This window comes from Ursus americanus, chromosome 1 (genome assembly GCF_024610735.1).
Source record: "Ursus americanus isolate L20-20 chromosome 1, mUrsAme1.1.p, whole genome shotgun sequence".
Taxonomy (NCBI): Eukaryota; Metazoa; Chordata; class Mammalia; order Carnivora; family Ursidae; genus Ursus; species Ursus americanus.
Window position 1 is genome coordinate 14,873,223 of NC_142127.1, and position 23,495 is coordinate 14,896,717.

Genomic DNA, 23,495 nt, shown 5'->3' on the forward strand with positions numbered 1-23,495 from the left:
CTACAAGGACCGCTTCTCTTTTCTCGCTCCTCTGCCAGGCTGTCCCCGCGCTCGATCCACTCGGTCCCCAAATCCACGGGCAGGAAGGGACGTGGAGGAAAAGGACAGCCGGGTGCGCCAGGTTCGCGACCACCCCGACCGCACCTCGGGCCCCGGAGGGGCGACCAGCCCCTAGTCTCCTTGGGCGGCGCTGCCCACCGCGATGGGGAAAGGGCCGGGAGGGGTCGCGCGGAGCAAGCCTCTCCCAGGGGGGTTCTCGGCCCCGCGCCCCCGCCCGGGTCCCAGCGGGTGAAGCGAGGTAACAAGGGAGGCCCTGGCTCCGGGCCCCACCCCGGCAACACGGTGCGGCTAAGACTGACACGGCCGGCCGCAGCACCTTGCCGCAGCACACATCTCCCGACCTCCACCCTCCCCCGCCATTTTTCCCACCTCCGCCTCAGTTTCCCCACCCCACCCCACCCCCGTCAGTCAGCCCCTTTACCCCGTGCCACAGTCCACCACACAGGCCGGCAGCCGTCCCGCCATCTTCCTCCTCGCCTGCTACTGCCGCTGCCGCCGTCTGCTCCGTGCTGATTGGGGCCAGGGATTGGCGGCGGGAGATCGGAGCTATCTGACCATCCACAGCCGGGCCGCCCTCTCCGTCCGGGGGGGAGCCGGGAAGCCGAAGCAGTAGCGAGAAAGCAGCAGGCTCGGTCAGCGGCTACCACTTCCGCAACCCAGGCGGGCGGGCAGGCAGTCCCCGCCCTGCCCCGCCGCGGCCTCCTCCCCCTCTCCCTCCCCTCCTCCTCCCTCTTGCCCCCACCCTACAACTTCTTCCCCCCACGCCGCCTTGCCCCGGGAAGCCAAGATGGCCGCCGGTGCCGCCGCCCCGGCCAGGCCAGGCCCAGGCCGCGAGCGCTCCCCCTTCCGGCTCCGAGCGGGAGGGGCGAGGGAGCATGCGCAATGACGTGCCGCCGCCGGCCGCCGCTCGCATCCCGACGTTAAGGAAATCCACTTCGGGTTTTGCCAGAGGGTAGGGGCGGGGAAGTCGGCCCGAGCCTCCGGTTCTTCTGAAGCTGGAAGGGCTTTTTAGTTTCAATTACTTCTGTGCTAGGTTGAGGCAGGAGTGGAACTGCTCCCGCAGCCGCGAATATCTTCTCCAGTACCCCGGGGAAAACTGGCCTAATAGAAAACGTTCTCAGCGGCACACAACATTCTTGTAACTTGGGCAGTCTGCTTTTCTGGGTGGAAAAGAGCGATATCAGACCGAGGGTGAGCAGTCGGGAGGGATGGGTGAACAAAGGCTTGCACCGTAGCTCTTCTGCCTTTGTGCGGAGCTTTTACTCATTTACACCTGAGCGTTGTTACAACATCGCACAGAACAAGTGTTACACATTGTCTAGATAGTAGGCCCCCCGGGGCAGGCCTGTACCCACGACGAGGACAAACGTCCTGGGAGTACCTTCTACCCAACGTACTCTAAAAAAAATAGTCTGTTATTCAAGGCTTTTGGATGATGACAAAGATTCTCCCTGCACAAGTTTAAGATTCTACTGTTTTACTAGCAGGATTATACCGAGGATTAGGAACCAAAAAAAAATTATTTAGGAAAAAAAGATTAAAAACTAGAAAGCCTGGAACAATGGTTTTCAAACTTGAATGTTCATCAGAATTACCTGGAAGGCTTGTTAAAACAGATTGCTGGGCCCGATCCCCAGAATATTCTGTTTAGGTGGTGTGGAGAAGGGCCTGGTAATTTGCAAGTTCTCGGGTGATGGTGTGGGACCCCACCTGAGGAACCTAGAAGTTTAACAGCTTTCCACCAGGCTTATCTTCTGATAAATCATCAGTTTGCTTATATGCCTGATATAAAAATATTTTTTATAGGGAAAATAAAAATATTTTCCCTAAGAAAGGATGTCTTATTTACAACAGAAGATAACTAAGTTGTTAGACCGGGCTGTGGGATGGAAAGTGGATTTTTCATTCATTTGACAGGTAAGTATTGCTCACCTTCTCGATTATGTCAGGGACCATGCTGCCCCTGCATAGTCATTGGGCACAAAATAGATAAGGTCCTTGCTCTCAAGAGTTCACAGTTTAGTGGGAAAACATAAATTGTGTTATAAGCAATAGCAGAGACGGGGGACTATGAGAAATGGAGATGAAGGGTGGGAGAATGGGAGAGAAGTGGAATATAGCTTCTCTATAGCTTCTCTGACAAAGTGACATTTTAAAGGTGAGGTAGGAGATAGGAAAGGGTGAGGAGGAATGGGAGCCCTCCAGAACCGGGAACAGCAAGAGTCAAGGACCTGAGGTGGGAAAGAGCTTGGCTTCTTTCACAAATTCAGAGAAGACCCAAATGGTCAAAGTGAAGTGACCCAGGGAAGATGCAATGGGAGATGGAGCCTGGTAGGTAAGGAAGAATCGAACTGCAAGGATTTGTAGACTTCTCCACGAATCTTAAAGCTTAGCCTAAAAAGAGCCTGGAAGCCATCAAAGAGATTTAAGCAAGGAAATGTGGCTGCTTTGTAGGGAATGGACCCCACAAAGTAAAGAGTGAAGTGAATGGTCTTATAATACATTGTATGCTATAAATCAGGGATAGAATTATGTGAGCAGTAACATCCAGATGGGATCAAACGTGTGCAGAAGAAACAACTTAGAAGAATCATCATCACCAACTAGTGCCCAGCACATCCACAGTTACAGAAAATAGATGATCCTCCAGGGAGGCTTTCCTCAGTGATTGTCTTCCAAGAAGTCAAGCAGAAGTGGTTCTCTGTTCAGATGCATAGTTGTTTTTTTCCCTGCATTTTAGAAAATGCTAAATGGGGGTTCTTTGCTGCCTTTTACAACATCAGATATTTAAGGTCATTTGGGAGGAAAGATGCCTGAAGATCAGCTGTGACAGAAAAGGGACATGTGGGTTGGTTGGGGTAAACAGTTGTTTCCAACATTACCGGTAGTAAGACAGGAGTGAAAGGATCTTACCAAAGGGGTCCCAAGAGCAGAGGTTTGGAATTTGAACAGGTCGTCAGGGAAACCCCCACTGGTAGAACCTCAAGATGGCTGTTCACACACAGGCCTTGTGTGGGCTGTCACAGAAGTAGTTACATCAAGGGTCAGAAACCGGAATGCTGCCAGGGTCCAAGCAGGTGCCGTTATGACTGAAGAGGGCCCTAAGGAGGTTTGGCAACATGGAGAGTCCACATCCCCAGCAAAGGCAGTAGGAAACTTTGCTACACAGAGATGTAGACCCAGTGTTGCCAGAGCTTCCCTTTGTTCCAGAAAAATTGAAAATCTGTATTTTTGTTGATAGCTAATTCTCTGCAGGCTATATCTTACCTGCGGGCTACCAGTTTTCAAGTTTTGATTTGGGAAACTGTTTAACATTTACATGTATATTGCATTCAAATATGCAGCTCAGGTCAGTGCTAGATACTGTATCCCACTGGCATGAGGGAACCTTCTAGGATAGTCTCTTTCATGTAGTCAAGTCTGCCCTTTGTAAAGGATGGGACTGTTAGAAATCTTTGGAAGCTTCTAACACTCGTTGGAAGCATCATTTGTGCTTGTTCCTCATCATTTGTCTACCCAAACACTTTGCCTGCTTGAGACCCCTCCTACTTCCTACTTGCTAGTGCCAAAATTGGTGAACCTCTGCAGTGCTGCTGTGGTTCAGACTTCCTCAGCGGCACGCAGCCTTCAGATGCACATCTAGCCAGAGCGTGTCTGACCACCCTGTTTGCATATATTTCCTCCTCTGAGTACAGAGAAGCTAGAAGAGCTCACAGAGATGATCTCGTTAGACATGAAAAGGAAAGCAGTGGTGGATGGGTGGGTTTTGTTTGCCCCATATCCATTCTTCCCAAAGAGCACCACAATTTCCTTTTAGTTCAGATCAGCCAGGTGCTTGTCACTTTCTAAGCCGGGTCCCCAACATTTCAAGCATTTGTGAGTCTTATAATATCCTTCCAAGAAAACCCCTTTTGCTTAAGTTGGTAGTAATCAGCTTTCATTGCTTACATCAAATTTAAGAATACTAAGTGATACAGAATCCCCGAGAATGTAAGTGACTTTCCCAGCATCTTAGAGAAACTAGGGAACAGGACCCAGACCAAAGTCCAGCTCTTTTCAGGGCTCTTTAGTTGTAATGCCACAGCACTGTTTAATTTTGACTGATGTACTAGTTCCCAGTTACTGTGAGATTTCCTAGGTTATTTATGCCTTAAGACCAACTTAGCAAATGTCTCTGGATCTTAAACATTCAAGAAATTCACGTATCACTCAATCTCCATTGTTTTAAAATGGGAAATGTTATTATTATTTTTGAATCAACATAAGTATGACTGTTTGCTAATTAGCAGACCAATCAAATCCACAGAGAGTATTGATTAAGGGCAGATGGATAAATGGTCAAGCTGTCCATGCAGCGTAGTGGTCAGAGGGAGTGGCTGTGAACCTTGGCTTCTCCCTACTCCAGTTGTGTGAACTTAGTCAACTAACTTAGTGTGTGGAAACAGCACTGAACTTAGAATCAAGAGACTTGAGGGTGGGGGCGCCTGGGAGCCTCGGTTGGTTAAGCGTCTAACTCTTGGTTTTGGCTCAGGTCATGATCTCAGGATTGTGAGATCGGGCCCTGTGTCGAGCTCAGCGCTCAACACGGAGTCTGCTTGAGATTCCCTTTCCCTCTATCTCTGCCCCTCTGGCTCATGCACTCATGCACCTTTTCTCTCTCAAATAAATAAATAAAATCTTAAGAGAGAGAGAGAGAAAGAGAGACTTGAGTGTGAATTCTTTAATCTATTTTCATTTATAAATTTGCAGAAATAACTAACCTATGGGGCTGTTGTAAAGCTGGAATTTTAAGAAAGGATATTATAAATTATAGAATGATCTTATATGGACAGATCAAGAGGACTATGGTTTAATTATGAAGTCATGACTCTTTTACTTATTACCTAAACATACAGACTTAAACATCCAAAAATGTGTCCTCCTCGTCACAGAAGTTATCTTGGGGTGCTTACTCTTTTAATGCTACTATTGTGCAGAATATTTTTAGAAGGTCTCCTACAGACTTGCTTTCAGAGCCCATGGCACATTCTCTTAAATGTCTCCATTGGTGGCAAATCTTGGCCTTTTGTGGGTAGATTTGATTTTTTTGGAATTGGTCAAAAGTCAGTTTTGTCAGAGCCAAGTCTAGTGAATAAAATGGCTGATCAACTAGGGCTATGTTTTTTGATGAACAACCTTGTGTGACTACAAAGTAATAAAACTACCTGGTTTTCATAAGTGACTTATCAACTGCTGTTGCCCATGAACTTCTAAAAAGAAGTTCTGAAAGAAATGATTTTATTCCATGGCCACATCCCTGGGATAAGAAATGTTACACTCATTATATGTTTAATTTCAACTGAAAATATATTTCATGTAGTAATATCTGTACAGTGTTTGAAATGAGGTGAGAGTCTGTGGGATCTATCACTATCTAGTTTCCCTCACCGCTGCAAAAAATGAATAATTTATTTAATATATAAATCAATTTGAAAGAAAATGCAGGTTAGACTCCCTCCCCCCACCACCCACACACATCGTATTACATATAAACACAAGTTACAGATGGGCTACAAATCTTCAGTATAGAGCAAAATCCATAGTCCTCATTGTGGTGCGCTACACCCATATATTCTGATGCCTGCTTCCCTTTCCAACTTCTCCTGTCCCCCAGGAGTTGGCCACATCAGCCTTCTTGCTCTTCTTCACACACACTGAGGCCATTTCTACCTGCATCTTTTCCCTGGACTTCGCCCTAATCATGGTTTATTCCAGAATCCATTTAAATCTCACTTGCTCCGGAGAGCCTTTCCTGACCACCTATTCTGAGGGAGCCTGGCTCACTCCCCCATGTCACCATGTTTTAGTTTCCTAGTGAAATGCCTTATTTACATATTCGTTTATTTGCTTATTATCTATCTCTCCCAGCTAGAAAACATACGCTCTAAAATTTGAAAAGGAACTGGCTCATAATAAGTGCACAAGAAATATCAATTGAATGAATGAGTTGAATAGCAAAAATCGGACTTTGAATGTATTAGAAGAAAATTTGGGAAAATATTTGTATGATCTCAAAGTGGGGGAGACTTTCTTAAGTAGAGATCCGTAGCCATTAATGGAAAGATTTGGTTAGATAAACAATTGGATTTTCATTGGCTCAAGATTTTTCTAGAAATTATAGATTAAAAAAATATTTATATTACATATAACAAAGGTTAATATTCTAAGAGTTAAAAGCAATAAGAAACGTGCCAATAATGCAACAGAAACATTGGCAAATGTTATTAACACAAATTCCCTACAGAGGAGTAGGACGATTAAAATGGGCAATTGACATAGAAAAAGAGGCTTTTCATTGCTGGTAATAAGGGAAATACAAATTAAACAATGATACCATTTTTAACCCATCATTCATAACATTTAATATGAGAAAAAAGGAACACCTGGTGGCTCAGTCGGTTAAGCAGCTGCCTTGGGCTCAGGTCATGATCCCAGGGTCCTGGGATTGAGCTCCATGTTGGGCTCCTTGCTCAGCGGGGAGTCTGCTTCTCCCTCTGCCTCTGCCCCTCCTCCCGCTCGTGTGCACGCTCTCTCACTCTCTCTCTCAAATAAATAAATAAAATCTTTTTTTTTTTAAGATTTTATTTATTTATTTGACAGAGAGAGAGACAGCCAGCGAGACAGGGAACACAAGCAGGGCGAGTGGGAGAGGAAGAAGCAGGCTCCCAGCGGAGGAGCCTGATGCGGGGCTCGATCCCAGAACACCAGGATCACGCCCTGAGCCAAAGGCAGATGCTTAACGACTGAGCCACCCAGGCGCCCCAAATAATAACTAAATAAAATCTTAAAAATATAAAATAAAATGAGAAAAAATATCCAGTGCTGGTAAGTGCATAGACATGTATGTGCACTGTACGCTGTTCCTGAGAATGTGAATTACCCCACCTCCTACAAAGTTAGCCATTGATATCGATTTATTTACTTCTGTGTATTTGTACATATTAGTCTTAGGAATCCCATTTTGGTGAATCCTAAAAAAAATAGAAATACTGTAATGGGAGGGAGAGAAGATTATGATCAGGAAAAATTATTTTAAAATTCAGAGATTTAGAAATACATTCTCCAAGTGCCTCTCTGACGAGGTAAATCTCAGGTTTCTTTTAGCTTAGAAGAAGGGGAGCTTGGGTCTTGAGAGGGACTCATGATCTCTTCCATATGTCAGTAATAACTTGCAGGGAAATGTAACAGATCGATATTTATGTTTTCTCCTTAATAACAATACCTGGATTTTACTCAGGTGCCTATGCGCCCCGCCAAAAGACAACGTTTCTCAATCTCATTTGCAGCTCGCTGTGGCAGTGCAATTAAGTTGTGGCCAGTGAGACATAAGTAGAAGTAGTTGAGTGGAGTTTCTAGAAATTATCTTTTAAAAAGGTTTACTCAGAATACCAATTTTTTTCCCTCCACTTTTCTTCTGCCCACAACATGGATAAAGTACCTGGAGCTCTTCAGCCACTATGGATGATTACCTGACCTTGAGAGTAGAAGCCATGTCCTAAGGAAGATGGAGCCGAAAAAATGGAAGGGGCTCAGGTCCCATATGACCCTGAAGTGCTGTATTACCCTTGACCACCCACCTTCAGACTCATTTTAGGTAAGAGGAAAATGAACCCCTAGTGGTTAAGCCACCGTAATTTGGTATTTTTAGTTATATGCAGCTGAATCTAATTCTGGTTGATAACGCCATGTTACAGTGCTAAATACAAAAAGCAAGTTGCTACTGAGCAACTGGTATTACTTAATATCAGAAGGATATAAACTCAAATGCTTGCAGGTGATTAGTGGGTGACAATAGGAAATGGAGAGGACCATGTTAAATTGGAAAGCCCATGCAACATCAGTAATATTATTGCCATGGAGGCATGTGGAGCCCACTCTTCCAGTTTTTCATATTAAATTTCCTGCAATGTTTTGCGAACAAAACATTTTCTTTGCTGTATCTAGACTGCAGGCCACTAGTTTGTGACCTGTGATTTGTAGCGTGATCTAATATTTGGTAAAATACGGGGGGATAGTTGGGAAAAAGGGGGGAATATTTGAGAAAAGGAGGGGAATAAGAGAGGGAGAAAGGAAAGAAAGCCCTATGGTTGATGCAAAACGAACAAACCTTTTAGAATCTCTGAAAGTAAGAAGGAGAGTTTAATTCGTGCCCGTGTTAGGACAGGAAGCATGCTGTTCACAGGGAAGAAAGTGCTCTGGAGAATGAACAGTTTTTTAACAGAGTTAAATGCTTTTTTACGTCTTGTCAAAGCTTAACAGATTATAGATGTGCATATAGGGAGGAATCATGAATTTTATCATAAAGGAATGCAAGCAGTGGGAGCCTGCATGGACATCTCAAGAACAAGACGGTTTTCCGGTAGGCTACTCATTCACAAAGCAGATGTACAATGCATGCTTGGCGGGCCATAAATGAGGCTTTGGGTTTGAATGAAGTTTATGTACAGTCATGTTGACTTAGAAGGAAAGCTCAAATGGCTTCCCTTGTATATCAGGCCTTTAGAGAGTTTTTCTCTCATCACTATATATGTACCTTACTCCCCCCCTTTCCGAGGTCTTACTTTCCGTGCTTTCAGTTACCCAGGGTCAGCCACGGTCTGCAAGCAGATGCTGCCGCTGAGGTAGCTTCAAAGATCAATGGTAGCCTAACACTACATCACAACACCTGTGTCCTTCCCCTACTTCATCTCATCACGTAGATGTTTTATCATCTCACAGCATCACGACAAGGACAATCAGATATCTTGAGAGACAGACCACAGTCACATAACTGTTATTACAATATATTGTTATTACAATATATTGTTATAATTGTTCTGTTTTATTGTTAGTTATTGTTAACCTCTGTGCCTAATTTATAAATTAAACTTGATCATAGGCATGTACGTACAGGACAAACATATAGAGGATCAGTACTACCCACAGTTCCAGGAATCCACTGGGAGTCTTGGAACATGTCGCCCAAGGATCAAGGCGGACCACTGTACATCCTCATATGTGTCATAAACATAGAGACGTTATGGAAGTTTGCACAGAAAACTATGAAACCTAAAAGGGGTGAGATTGAAGGGGGAGGTTATTAACTTTTTCCTTTAACTCTGTATTTTCTGTCTTGTTACAATGAATACACAGTAACTTTGTAATTTAAGAAAGTCTACTAAGATAGGAGGAAGGGGCGCCTGGGTAGCGCAGTCGTTAAGCATCTGCCTTCGGCTCAGGGCGTGATCCCGGCGTTCCGGGATCAAGTCCCACATCGGGCTCCTCGGCTAGAAGCCTGCTTCTTCCTCTCCACTCCCCCTGCTTGTGTTCCCTCTCTCGCTGGCTGTCTCTCTGACACATAAATAAATTAAAAAATCTTTAAAAAAAAAAATAGGAGGAAAACTGCTGAAGTTAGCCAGACTGAAACTCCAATGCCACAACATAATCATAGAAAGCTTTTAGGATAACCCCGTCAGAGGAAGTTCAGTTTGTCTTAGGAGCAACTCATTAATTTAAGTATGAATACCTAAAACTAGAAAATACAGATTTGAGAGGGAAAACATATACACGTTGTAGGTTACAGTGACTTTTGTTAGACGTAGATGAACCAGAAGTCACATATATACACTTGCCAACTGGGAGAAAAAAATGTTCCAGGAAATGGTACCTTGATTACTTTTTCAATGAAAGATAAAAAGAAGTATGTTCTTAGTTCTCTAAAATTACAACGTGGCCCAATGTGTACATTGCATTTAATTTAACACATCATGCTCTTTTTATTAAAACCAGTTCCAGTTTTCGAGTAATTCAGATTTTTAAATATTTATTGCTTTTTTTTTTTTTTCTGCTTGCCTCTCAGCCATTACGTACTCTTGAAAACACATATCTGAAAAATGTCCGGGCTTCTTATTCCAATCTAAAACCGCATTTGGTACCAGTTTGAGGATAAGAAATTAAATTGTGGGGGCGCCTGGGTGGCACAGCGGTTAAGCGTCTGCCTTCGGCTCAGGGCGTGATTCCGGTGTTGTGGGATCGAGCCCCACATCAGGCTCTTCCACTATGAGCCTGCTTCTTCCTCTCCCACTGCCCCTGCTTGTGTTCCCTCTCTCGCTGGCTGTCTCTATCTCTGTCAAATAAATAAATAAAATTAAAAAAAAAAAATTAAATTGTGAATACATTTTTTCAGACACATTTATTTTCATCCTTTGGTAAATTTGACAACCTGTGACAGTTCTCACGTTTCTGGAACAAGTCCACTAATTATAGAAGAAGCTAATAATGACAATCTGAAAAATAATAAATTACTTAACTGTTTGGGGTTTATCCAAAATGAAGTTATCGAACTTTCTCCTTGTGCTTGCTCCCCCCACTCCCAGCCCACCCCGGGATACACCATGTACCACTGCAGAATTTATGCCTAGGGAATTGTGATGTTTACGGTGTTTTTCTCACAGAATAATAATTTTACATAAGAAGCTTGGTATACCTCCCCGGTTTAGCAAATGAAGAAACCGGAGCACAGAACTAAGTGACTTATTTAAGATCTCACAACAAGTTAGTGGAGTGTACCTCTACTTCACTATACCTCTAGAGATTCATAGAGGATGAAAGTTATATCAAAAATCCAAACAGTTGGGATGCCTGGGTGGCTCAGTTGGTTAAGCGTCTGCCTGCAGCTGGGGTTCTGATCCCAGGGTCCTAAGATCCAGCCCCATGTCTGGCTCTCTGCTCAGTGGGGGGCCTGATTCTCCCTCTGCCTGCCCCTCCCCCTGCTTGTCCTCTCTCTCTCTCTCTCTGTCAAATAAATAAATCTTTTTTTAAAAAAAGAAAGAAAATCCAAACAATTCTTGTGAAATATAACAAATTCAATGATGCTATAAAATCTTGGCATAATTTCCAGTGGGTAAAGACATTTATGGTGGTAAATAAGAGAAGCCAAACTCAAATCAGCTCAAAAATAAAAAGGAATTTTTTTCTTTAGTATGAGTGTATTTCACATAAGTGTAAATTCCAAGAGGCAAAAGGGTTCAGGCATAGCTGGATGCCTTGCCTCGTCTCTCAGCTGTGTGAGTTATGGTCCTCCTCTGCTTCTCAAGTCCTGTGCAAATCCCTTCCCTTCCCTTTCTCCATGGCCCCAACAAAGGAACCAGGAATAACACTGTTCAGCTGGTTTGGTTTGAGTGTCCTTCCTGGCCACTTCATTGCGACCAGTTGGCTAAGCCTGGGTCACACACTCTACCTCTTGCCTACCAATCCCACCAAAAAGAAGCACGTGAGTAGGAAGTGGAGGAGGGGTAGTCACACAGGGGGAAAAGGGTTTTTTACCCAAAGAGAAGTAATGACTATAAGGCAAGACAAAACAAAGTCTATTAAATTTACATTGAATTGTAAACTGATACAATGAAGTGCTAATTTCTTGCTTAGTGGTTGGGGGCTCCTGGTATTTTCATTTAAAAAAATACTACCAGCCCTCTAGAAGAGGATACTGTAAAACCAGAAAAAACAGAAATACACTGAAAAATATTGTTACGTTTGGAGAAAAAAAAGATGCGTGGCATGTATATGTGTATATTGTCAGTCCATAACTGAACACAAAGGCAAATGAAAAATTAAAATGTCGGACATCTGCCAAACATTACATTAAGTGCTTAATTATTCTCTCAATCCTGCACTGGGAAAGCAATTATTATGTTTTTGCAGTAACATTTGTTTATTTTGGTTTCCATTTCATCTCTAATGCTGATGAGCTTGTGCTAACTTCACTTAATCGTATTCCATTGGAAGGCATATAATTATTCAGTTCATAAAGAGTAATGGCCTCATACATAGCTAATTTTTATCACAGTGTAACTAGAACTCTGCTCATTCATTTATCCATTTGTTCATTTACTTATGGGCCAGTTACGAACCAGGAACAAGGCTGGACATAAGATTAAAGACCCAGGAACAAGGCTGGACATAAGATTAAAGAGATGAGTAATTTGCAGCCTCACCCCTTGAAGAAGTCAAAGTGCAGTTAGGGAAACAGACAAATAAAAGTTAAAGTACACTATGGGAAGGGATTTGCACAGGACTTTAGAAGCAGAGGACCCATAACTCACACAGCTCAGAGACCAGGCAAGGCTTCAAAAAAGAAGGCATAGGGCTTTTGCAGGGTAAAGCAGGTGACAGGCAGTTCTGGAGAGAATGACATGTGTAGCAACACAAAAGCTTAAAGGAACTGTGGAAGTCTCAGAAATGGGATATAACTGTGGCTGTGGTTCAAGCTGTGTACAGGGTCAGAGTCAATGTGAATGACTTCATGTGCTAAGTTTGGACTGGATCTTGCAGTTCCAAAACCAATTCCAAAACCCTGGTTCCCAAACTAGGACCCAGCTGACAGCAAAGAGCCATCTGGAGAACTTGTTAAAAATACAGATTGCCCAGGCACCGCTTCCGGAAATTTGGGTTCAGGAAGAATCTAAAGTTCCCTGTGTGATTCTGGAACACACGCAAGTTTGAGAACCACGGTGCATGGGCAACGGGGATCCTTCAGAGGGTACTGGGAAAGAGAATAACATGTTTTGGAAAGACAGCTCTTTGCCAGTGGAAAGTTGCAGTAGAGCAGGTCGAAACAGGAGATGGAGAGACCTGATAGGAGACCGTTGTGATAGAACAAATGAAGAAATGGCTAGCACCCACACTGCGGCACCGGCACAGGCGGGGGGTGGTGGGGGGGTGCCGAGGAGGTAGGCGCTCGTAGATATTTCTGAGAAACGCAACGCGGGGGACTAAATGATCTGTTTGATGTGGGAAGTGCTGTGTGTGGGCGGGTGGGGGCGGAATCTAGTTTGTGAGGGGTGCCCTTGAGAACTGGAAGTAAGAGGCAAGCAGGAGGCGTGGCTGTGTGTACTGCAGGGTGATGTTAGCTCAAGGTGGGAGACCAGGCTGGCACTTGCCACGGGCAGGAAGCCAAAGCTTGGGGCTGGGCTATCCAAGATCCAGAGGCTCGGATCTGAGCTGGAAAACTTGCTGACGATCTTCACCCAGGAATACCTCCCTTCTTTGTGCCACGTGGGGTCGCCACCAGTAGTCATCTGTCATCCCTCTAGTAGCTACTTAGGCTTTCTCACTTATAAACTGAAGCCAGGGATTAGAGGACCGTGTGTTCTCAGCGCCTAGCCTAGTGCCCGCACATACTTGATGCTCAAGTTTCTAGGTAAATGAATTTTATTACCTAGATAATTACAGCCACAGCAGCCTCATTATATCTGTATAGGCGGTGTGTGTGTTTATATAAACTTGCATTTCTGTAATTCTACATGCTTCATTATTTTCCAAAATGCACATTTTTATGATGAATAAGAGTATGCCAGATATAGGGCTTTCTTCCAAACATTAATTATTGCAAGATGCATGTGTAATTAGTGAACCAAGCATCTGCCACAGATATTTAAATTCTACCAAAAAGAGCTTGATTAGTAAAAAAATTACTTTTTAAAACTTTTAAGCTAATTAATTAAAGACAAGGAATAATTTTCAATTATCCAAATAAGTGCATATGGATCAACAGAGACTATTTTTAAGTCGAGTGGTCTGATCACTTTAAGGTATCAATCTTTTTCTCAGATGATGCTATATGGGATAAATAAGAGAGGCTCAAGCCCCGAGGAGTCACTGCCATGCAAAATAAATAATAGGACAGAAAATGTAAGGCTAACTGGAAGTACATGCTTTCATTCTGTTCATTGATTGGATCATTCCTTTTTTGTTTATTCCCTATTATTTTTGCCTTCCTTATTGTAGATAAGTGCCCACTGAGTACTGAACAGGAACATCTTACTTACAGAGTTTCAAATCGACAGAAAACTCAAATAGTTACAACTTTTCTTTATAATCTACTCTCATGAGAAAAAGCAATGACAAGTAACCAAGTTAATATCAGCAATTTCAAAGTACGATTTCCAAGCAGATGTGGGAATTAACTTCAGATAACAAAAAAAAAAACAAAAACAAAACAAAAAAAAACGTAAAATAGCAAACATATCGGCAAAAATTAAGAAAAGTATTTTTGGGGGGTGCCTGGGTGATTCAGATGGTTAAGCATCTGCCTTCAGCTCAGGTCATGATCTCTAGGTCCTGGGATCAAGCCCCACATTGGGCACCCAGCTCAGCAGGGAGTTTGCTTCTCCCTCTCTCTCTCTGTCTCTCCCCACTGCTCATGCTCTCAAATGAATAAATAAAATCTTTAAAAAAAAAAAAAAGAAAAATATTTGTTGGGGGGCGCCTGGGTGGCACAGCGGTTAAGCGTCTGCCTTCAGCTCAGGGCGTGATCCCACGCGTTATGGGATTGAGCCCCACATCAGGCTCCTCCGCTATGAGCCTGCTTCTTCCTCTCCCACTCCCCCTGCTTGTGTTCCCTCTCTCGCTGGCTGTCTCTATCTCTGCCGAATAAATAAATAAAATCTTTAAAAAAAAAAAAAAAAGAAAAATATTTGTTGGATTCTAATGCCTACATTTCAAACTGGTTATTTGTACTAAATTTTTACATATAGATACCGAATTGTACCTCTCTAAGCCTCTTTAACCCTTTGTTATTTCCCAGTGTGTGTAAATGTACTTGATATAGCCTAATTATTGTAAAAATCTGTAACTTCCTGTTTCCCCTGATTTCCAGGAGGTTTTTTAATGCTTTTCAACTTACAATTTATGATAGGTATGTGCTAGTTCCTTGCTCTTCTCTTGCTCTATCTATATTGAAGGAAGTTGGTTCCTGCCAACTCCATTTGCTAGGCTCACTTGCCTATGCTCCAAAGAAATCAGGATAATGAAAGATAAAAAGACGAAGTAGGAACACTGGCAGAAGAAGAGAAGAAACCAAGGTATTTCTCCTCCTCTCTGATTCAGGGAGCTTCTCCCACAGTGGCTACTTCTCTATGATTCCCACTCCAGGTCCATCCAGGATCATTGGCTCTGGGACCCTAGGCATGGAGAGGGGAGGCTTCCTGCTATGGCTACTCGCTGGGTTGACCATCCTTCCCCAATCTGGCTTTCCAGTCCTTCCAACACTTTTGTACCTAGTCCCTGGTATTAAATTCCCTCAACTGAACTACCTCACTTGGGCTCTGATTTCTGGTTGGACCCCATCTCATACACTGAGGTCACAATACCTGGAAAGTGGTTAGGCAAAGAACAAAATGATTATCATCCCAGAACAATTTATGTAGGTACTGCAAGGCTCACATCCCAAAACGTCCAGCAGAGAGAGAAAATAACTAATGAATGCGTTGTTGAAAATAAAGAATACAATGGAAACAGTTATTTAATTTTTTTTAAAGCCACTTTCGCTTAGTTCTTGTCTTCATTCATTAGTAATCTCCCATCGATAGGGAAACCATGGGGAATGGAGCAGAATGAACAAAGAATCATGCCCACGCGGAGCCCGAAATAGTTCCAAGTAGATTTGCCTGCACAAAAGAAAGAAAGACTTAATCAACACCCAGGTTAGGAAACAAACCGTTACTGTTAAATAACAATGAAGACCTCTCTGCAGTCCCCTGCAGCTCTCCCCCAGACACTCTTTATCTCTCTGCATTAATTTGACCTTCCCATGACACAAAAGCAGTCAAGCTTCAATGGATGGGAGAGTCTAAGACAGTTGTCAGTGACCTAAAGGTCTCGGGGTGAGCCATCCTTGGAGATAGGATTTGAAATCAGATTTTGTGCTCTATGCAAGGTTGAGGCTGCGGTTTCGTGATCTTGGGCAGGATTCAGTTCATCATGTCTAGCTCCCAAGCAAATCCGTGTCTGGTTTTGTTGAGAGGAAGCCAAACTGGAAGTCACATAGGGGACTAGTTTTATTCTCCAAGGAGTGATGGGCCATGTTTTAGTTTCCTGGGACTGCTGTAGCAAAGTACACAAACCCAGGAGGGTGGGGGATGCTTAAACAACAGAAATTGACTGTCTCAGCTCTGGAAACTGGAAGTCCAAGACCAAGCTGTGGGGATGGTGGCTCCCTTCTGAGGGCTGTGGGGGAGAACGTGTTCCAGGCCTCTCTCCTCACTTCTGGTGGCTTGCTGGCAATCTTCCATGTTCCTTGGCTTGCAGAAGCAGCATCCTAATCTCTTCCTAGCATTCTCCTTGTGGGTGATGTTTGTCTCTACCCAAATTTCCCTCTCATTTGGACAGCAGTCATTTTGGATTAGTGCTTACCCTGATGATCTCATTTTAACTTGATCACCTCTGCACAGACCCTATCTGTAAATAAAGTCACATTCTGAGGTCCTGGGGGTTAAGACTTCAGCAAATCTTGTTGAGAGGACGATAATTCAACCTCTAACTGGCCATTTACACAGATTAGCTCATTGTCTCTTGCTGAACTTTTCTTCCCACACCCACCTACCCATTTCTTTCCACCACAGCCTTCTGGCAGAACTTAGGTCAGGAGCCCATTTGGTAAACTCATTCACACCGAAGCATAATTCACTAGGATTGTCTTTGTCTATTTATAAAGTATAACAGTCCAAAAGGATATGAAGTAGTATAAGAAAGCAATAAAGTTTAATATACTGTCCATTCTGGAAATATGTACCTTCAATCAAATCACAAAAATATACCCATTCCTCACTGTAATGTGAATGGTAGCAACACTTGTGATTACAAGTAAAAACTTGCTAAGCAGCCCTTGGTTTTTCATTGTAATTAACATAAAAACTGCATTTTCTATTAATGGCAAAATAAGGTTAGATTCCATGTTGTTGATACAATGATATGTACTCATAATTTCTTACTGAAGATTACTGTAAACCTCTTTAACACTAACAAAAAACATAAACACTGCTGAAGGGACTGTAAACTTGGTAGCTACTGCCACATTATTTATTTCATAAGTGGTACAAAATCTATGAAATTGGCAAGATATTTGAACCACTCAAAGCAGCAATGGCTTTAAGTCTGTGCCCTCCTACAATGCCTCTACCCATGGCATTTAAAAGCCATGTTTGCACCCAGTGAAAGATTTATCTTTTTTAGGCTCAAAAATGTGGGATATGATGGCACAGTTATCATATTTAAGAAAAACTTAAGTTAAACTGACACTAAGAACTAAAAAGTAAGATGGGAAAGCTTTATCTGTGGTGCTCTAAAATACACAGACTTATATGCTATAGTGTCTGCCAACATGGAATCCGCAAATACCGAGCCATTGCTCCTAAGGGAAATACAGGGTTAGGTTCCTATGAGGCTCTGGTCACAACATTTTTGTCAACCAAATACCTAATCTCATTTTATATGCGCTTCTGTTTAAAGGCACATTCCTTAATATACATTGCTGATTCATGAGTATCGAATTCATGGCCAGCAACACTGTAACTCCTGCCTGCATGAAACTTTTCTGTTTTCTCCTTCGGGCACACTACAGCTTTCTTGCACTTAGGAACAGTAGACAGCGTGTCAGCATTCTGCCTGGGGACCATTTTAAACAGCAAAATCAACCGCAAAAAGCACAAAAATGTGAAAAATTAGCCCTAGATAGACCACAAAAAGGATGCTTGTTTACAGTATCAGAGCCGAATCAAGAAGGCAAAGAATCATCAACTCAAATTTTGCCACTCTGTTCATGTCTGGGAATAACCATGAAAATGTTATGGGTATTGATTTGGGGTTACAAAAAATTTTTTTATTGAGTAGAGAATTTCTAAACATGGAAACCATGAAGAGTGAGGTACTTTAATCTGGCTTCCATGACCTATAAGTGGAAAGGAAAATGATTTTGACCTACAAAAATGACTGTTGCTTACATTCAACCTCATATTAACATCCTCATTTTAATGAAGAGGAAGCCAAGGTTCCCAAAAGCTGAGTAATGCCCGGTGGCACACACAGCTTCGAGAGACTCCTGACCTGAACTGAGATCTGTTCCCACAGAGTTGTGTGTATGAATTTCAGGCCATGAAAATAAATGTATAAGAACTGTTTTTCTTTTCCTATTTGTGACCTTAAATGCCACCAAGTGGTAGAGATGTGACATCAGTTAAGTCAGGATTTTCTCCTCTCACCACTTCCCACTCACTCCCCAGAATTGTGCTAGGAAGGTGCCTCAGGCTCAGGGGCCCTGGTGTTCTCCCAGTCATTCCTTCTGCTTTCTGCTCCTTATTAGTGGGGGAAGGGAACTCTGGGATCCCACTGCCTTTACCTTAGCCTGGGGGGCACATGTCCCGTCTGTTCTCAGGCAGGAAGTATACATCACAGACCACTTTCTTTGAAACCACCACTGGCTTCCTCACTGGCTCTCCTGGATCCAGACCCTTACTGGTCTCAAGAGACAGAAAAGTGAGGCTTTGACAGATTGCACAGAATCCAAGTCTTGGATCCTTCAAGGCATTGGCTTTGAAATTTCAAAAGCTTAATATTCTACCTTCACAGACTCTTCTCCTAAACTTTTTCCTGCTTAGAGTTTCCAAGTCTATTTTTCTAACTGAAAAAAAAAAAATCAAGAATCTGTGTTTGCTTTCATTCTTTTCTTCAGGCAATAAAGGCAAAAGAATGAGTAGCCTAAAGAGTGAATAGGAAGGGATGGGGTAACAGGAAAGAAGGAAAGAATGGATGGGAAAAGAGGGAAACATAAGTTAGTGTTCAAAATACTGTCCTGCCCCATACATGTGTTATTCTTCTCTCAACACGACTTCTCAGGTAGTTGTCAGACCTAAGGAGAAGAGGCGCCTGGGTGGCTCAGTCGGTTAAGCATCCAAATCTTGATTTCAGCTCAGGTTGTGATCTCAGGATCCTGAGATCGAGTCCTGCATTGGGCTCTGTGCTGGGCATGGAGCCTGCTTAAGATTCTCTCTCTCCCTCGCTCTCTGCCCCTCCCCCCACTTGCTCTCTAAATCAATCAATCAATAAGGATGTTCAAGAATTGTCCAAGGAAGTTGCACAGACCCAGCTTTATTTGAAGAATTTCAGTCTAGACCCATGGAAATATCATTACAGTAATTTTCATTTGTGACCATGTCCAGATTAAAACAAGACTTTGCCAATCTTACTAAATAGAAGGGATCTTTTTAGGCAAATGAAACTGAAACTTATTTTCCAACCAAGAGTTGAATAGCAACCTGGCACTGATTGAATAAGAAAGCCCAGTGTGGCTGCAGCTCTGTGGCCCTTTTGCTTTGCCTGTGAAGCAGTTCTTTTAGACACAGATGGGGTGCTGGGCTACTATTTAAGCAAGACTCACATAGAATGAAATCCATCAACATGACATGACAAATCAGAGAGGAGAGTCAGGCAAACGGTACTGCTAGGCTGCATCTAAATTGCGAGAGAGAGGAAGGATGGGGAAAACAGTGTAATTAGAGGCATTTAAATTCTCTTGTAGAAGGAACAGGAAAATATGCTATATTTGAAATTGTAGTGGGAACTTGAAGTTCTAAGGAGGCAGGGATAGGAATAAAGGAACAAGGAGAAGGGTAGAATAAAAAGAAGGCATGATGTACATTCAGACTCAGAAAAGTATCTGACCAGACACCTCAAAGAATCAGAGAAGGAACAGCAAAATAACCATTTCTCCTAAGTATAGTGAGAGATACAAGGTTGGAGAGGAAAAGAATGAGAGGTGGCGGGGGGAGGGTTTGACACTAAGAAATTTAATGGAGGAAGAGTGAATATTTATCAGAGATAAAATAAAAATTGATTTTTTTTGAGTAAAAATATTTTCACGGTACAAAGTCCCTAGGCATACCATTAATGTTTAATTTAGATTATACAACTGTATCCCGCTTGCTATGTATTTTTCTAAAAATAGTTTGGGAAAAGTGCTACCCAACCTTTTTGGCCACAGTTCAGAATACAGTTACATAGCCTCATATAGTCCCAGAGAGGTTCTTCTCCTGAAAGCTAATTTTGTTCTTTACCTGCCAAACTGAGAAAAGAAGCAGCATGAGTTGTTTCTTCACCAAGGAGCAACTGTTAAGCCTGCTTTAGTTCTTGAAGGAGAGGCAAACATAAGGCCATTTCAAGTTTCTCTTACAAAGGTTTCTCCTTGGGGTGTCTGGGTGGCTCAGTTGGTTAAGCTTTTGCCTTCAGCTCGGGTAATGACCCTGGAGTCCCGGATGGAGCCCCACATCAGGCTCTCTGCTCAGCAGGGACTCTGCTTCTCCCCCCTGCCCCTTACCCTGCTCATGCTCACTCTCTCTTAAATAAATAAATACAATCTTTAAAAAATAAATAAATAAAGGTTTCTCCTTGCACAAAGGATCTCTCACAATTGTGGGGCACTTTATGCTCTTAGAGCACTTTCAGATGATTTCATTGGAATTTTGGTGAAGTCTATCATAAAGGGCATTTTCTTTTAAGATTTTATTTATTTATTTGACAGAGAGAGAGACAGCCAGCGAGAGAGGGAACACAAGCAGGGGGAGGGGGAGAGGAAGAAGCAGGCTCCCAGCGGAGGAGCCTGATGTGGGACTCGATCCCAGAATGCTGGGATCACACCCTGGGGTGAAGGCAGATGCTTAACGACTAAGCCACCCAGGCGCCCCATAAAGGGCATTTTCTATATCATGTGTCTTTACATACTGCTTTTCCACTATCAAAACCGATAAAACATTAGACCTGGTTAATTAATTAGTTTCTTACAGCCTGAATACTCTCAAGCTTTCATTGTTTTCACTCAGTTTTGTCTTTTTCTTTCCTTCTGACTAGAGAGTTTTTATGCCCCTAGTCAGTTCTTTTGACGCTCTAAACTTCTAGTCTTTCACTTGGCAAAGTAACACAAAACCTAGAGGACCTAGAAAAAGTTCACAATGGGATAAATACTTAGCCCCCTAATACTATAGTCAACACCTATGCCCTTCATTGGTACTGTGAGAGCCACTGTGACCTTTTGAGGTAGTCGCAGGGCATCAGGGGCTATCAACCAAAGTTTTAAAGCCAGGCTAGACCCTACTTTGAACCCTGGATTTACCACTCAATAGCTATGTGGCATCCCACATAAAGTGGTGATAGCCACTTGATACCATTTATAAAGTTTCTAAGTGCACTACAGTTCCTGCCATATAATAGACATTGAATGAATATTCATTCCTCTCCCTTACCTCATAGAAGGACTGTTGAAGTGCTGAGTCACTCACAGTTTACGTGACAAGGGCTGGGGTTTGATCTTCCTGACAGAAATAGAGGTGGAAACTCTACCCTCAAACCCCAGGGTAACTGCATGAGCTGCTGAACTCTGGCCAGCCCCCGAAACTTGCTGAAACCAGGGCATCTGCTGACACCCAAGTGGATGACACGATCTCCTTGGACAGGTCACGAGGAACCTGCATCCCATAATCCCGGTATAGCCCAAATGCATACCACAATTCCAAAGAAGACCACCCTGATTAGCCCCGTAATTACACAACAGCAAAGGCAGGTATCACCAGCCAAACAGCATCACTCAGACCTTTTCATTTGTTAATACGGGACAAAGTTTAAGTGTTTTGGCTTTAAAAGACCTACATCTTGGAGCACCTGGGCGGCTCAGTCAGTTAGGAGTTCCAGGATCAAGCCCCACATCGGGCTCCCTGTTCAGCAAGGAGTCTGCTTCTTCCTTCATCCCTCACCCCACTCAGGCTCTCTCTCTCACCCTGCCTCTCTCAAATAAATAAATAACATCTTTAAGAAAAGGAAAAAAAAAAAAGACCTACCCCCTTTCTCTTTTCCTGAATCTCATCTGTGAGGGGCTCCTAGACTTCTGCCTCTGTCTGGGTCAAGTTCCCTGCTTTTCCACTTCAGCACTTAATCTTAGGTCCCTAATAATCTATTTTTTTTTTTTAAGCAGCATGTAAGAAAAACTAGTGTCAGCCTTTGTGGAAAAGACTTGGCCTTTCTTCCCCTCTAGAAGAAAGTAAAAGAAAGCCCCTGTGAACATAACAGGACAGATGTTGGTTCTCTGCATAAAGAAGAGAACAAAGCTGGGAGAACGGAATTGGAAGGTAGGAAGAAGTCACTTCGGCAGTACAACTGATCTCTGAGACAGTGGCTCGGTTTCCATGAGGACACAGTGTACATATATTGGCCAAATACCGCAGTAGCTGCCAGAGATATGAAGATGAATGGAACACGGTCCTTGTCCTAAGGACTTCAAAGCCTAGTTGGGGGGGGGGGGCAAATGAAGCACAGAGTACAACCCATCATGATTGTGACTGATGCTAAGAAAGACTCAAAGTGAAAGTATTCTGGGTCATAGAGGGGACCAGTCAACTGTGATGGGGGGAGGGGGGTGGGAGGAACAGGACACCTCATACAAAGGCTAATACTGATACTAATTAGGCTCACCATGTTGGTTCTAGCCAGCGGTTATTTTTGTGAAAATGAAAAAAATTATAGCTTACCGACATTTCTGGTCTGTCCTAATTCTCGCATCTTTTCTCAATGATCTTTTCACTTTATCCATAAATTTATAGTTTACAAACATATATGTATGTGTGTGCAGTATATACATGTGTTTGTATGGATATGTACATATGTGTTTGTACATATATATTAGAAATAGTGTGCTTTCTTTTATGACTCTTGCTTCTATTTCTCTAGCCTATGTAAAAGCGTTTAAATATGCTCGAAGCTATGCTTCTCCATTGTAGATACTAATGGTAATTTCTTCTAAATAAGCTGAAATTGGAGTCAGTATGCATATATATGTACATGTACCCCTATTAACACTAATCCCCCCAGAAACCTTCCTTCCTTGCTTCCTTGCTTCCTTTCTTTCTTTCTAAAACTTGCATCTTTGTTGTCTGGTCTGTGTTTTCTTCACCCTGTTTGTTGTCAGCATCATACACCCTGTAAGTAAGCAACATGCCTCGGGATTCCTTCAAAGAAACACCCGGAGAGGCTCAGTATTGTGGTCTTACCATGCAGCCTCTGTTCCTGCTTTCACACCTCCACAGACGCTGCAGCTTCCAAATCGGTGTGCACTTCGGGAAGTGCGGCTGTCTTTAATGTGAGGAGAAGCCCTATGTCCCGCGATCAATCCTCTCTCGACAGCTCTCGAGAGTGTTTTCCGCTAAAGGTAGATTTGCTGAAGCTCTCAGCTTTGACCGGTCGAAAGCCATCCGTCCTCGAGCTCTCTCTGAGTCACACTGATCTACGGAGAAGAGATTTATCACATTCCCCATTTAGTAGGAAGAGAGCTTGAAGTAGTGTAACCTGATAAATAATCCTAACTGGACCAAGGCTACATTCTGCGCAGCTCCGGAAGCACCCTCCGTAGCTGCCGCTGCTTCGGTCCACACCCACCCCGGGGAGTGGGGCCGCCCGGGTTGAAGCTTACCTCGCATCTCCCTGTTCTACAGGCCATAAAAGCACTTTGCAAACTCTAATGCATTACACAAACATAGAGTATCATTACAATTATGTGAGGAACAGCAGCCCGTTAAACACTAAAGTCTTTCTTCTTAGATCAT

General features: G+C 43.1%; 1 protein-coding gene and 1 long non-coding RNA gene across 2 annotated transcripts in view; one reads left to right on the plus strand and one right to left on the minus strand.

The window, feature by feature from the left end:
• Positions 1-621, minus strand: part of ACTR3 (actin related protein 3) — a 61,323-nt gene extending 60,702 nt beyond the window's left edge. The window contains exon 1 of the mRNA XM_045804067.2: positions 482-621. Coding sequence (XP_045660023.1) covers positions 482-525 — 44 coding nt within the window. The 5' untranslated portion in view covers positions 526-621. The remainder of the gene's footprint in view (positions 1-481) is intronic.
• LOC148110715 (uncharacterized) overlaps positions 1-23,495 on the plus strand; it is a 39,870-nt gene that overhangs the window by 228 nt on the left and 16,147 nt on the right. Inside the window, exons 2-3 of the long non-coding RNA XR_015722181.1 lie at positions 39-1,977; positions 7,535-7,693. This is a non-coding gene — a long non-coding RNA (uncharacterized LOC148110715). The remainder of the gene's footprint in view (positions 1-38; positions 1,978-7,534; positions 7,694-23,495) is intronic.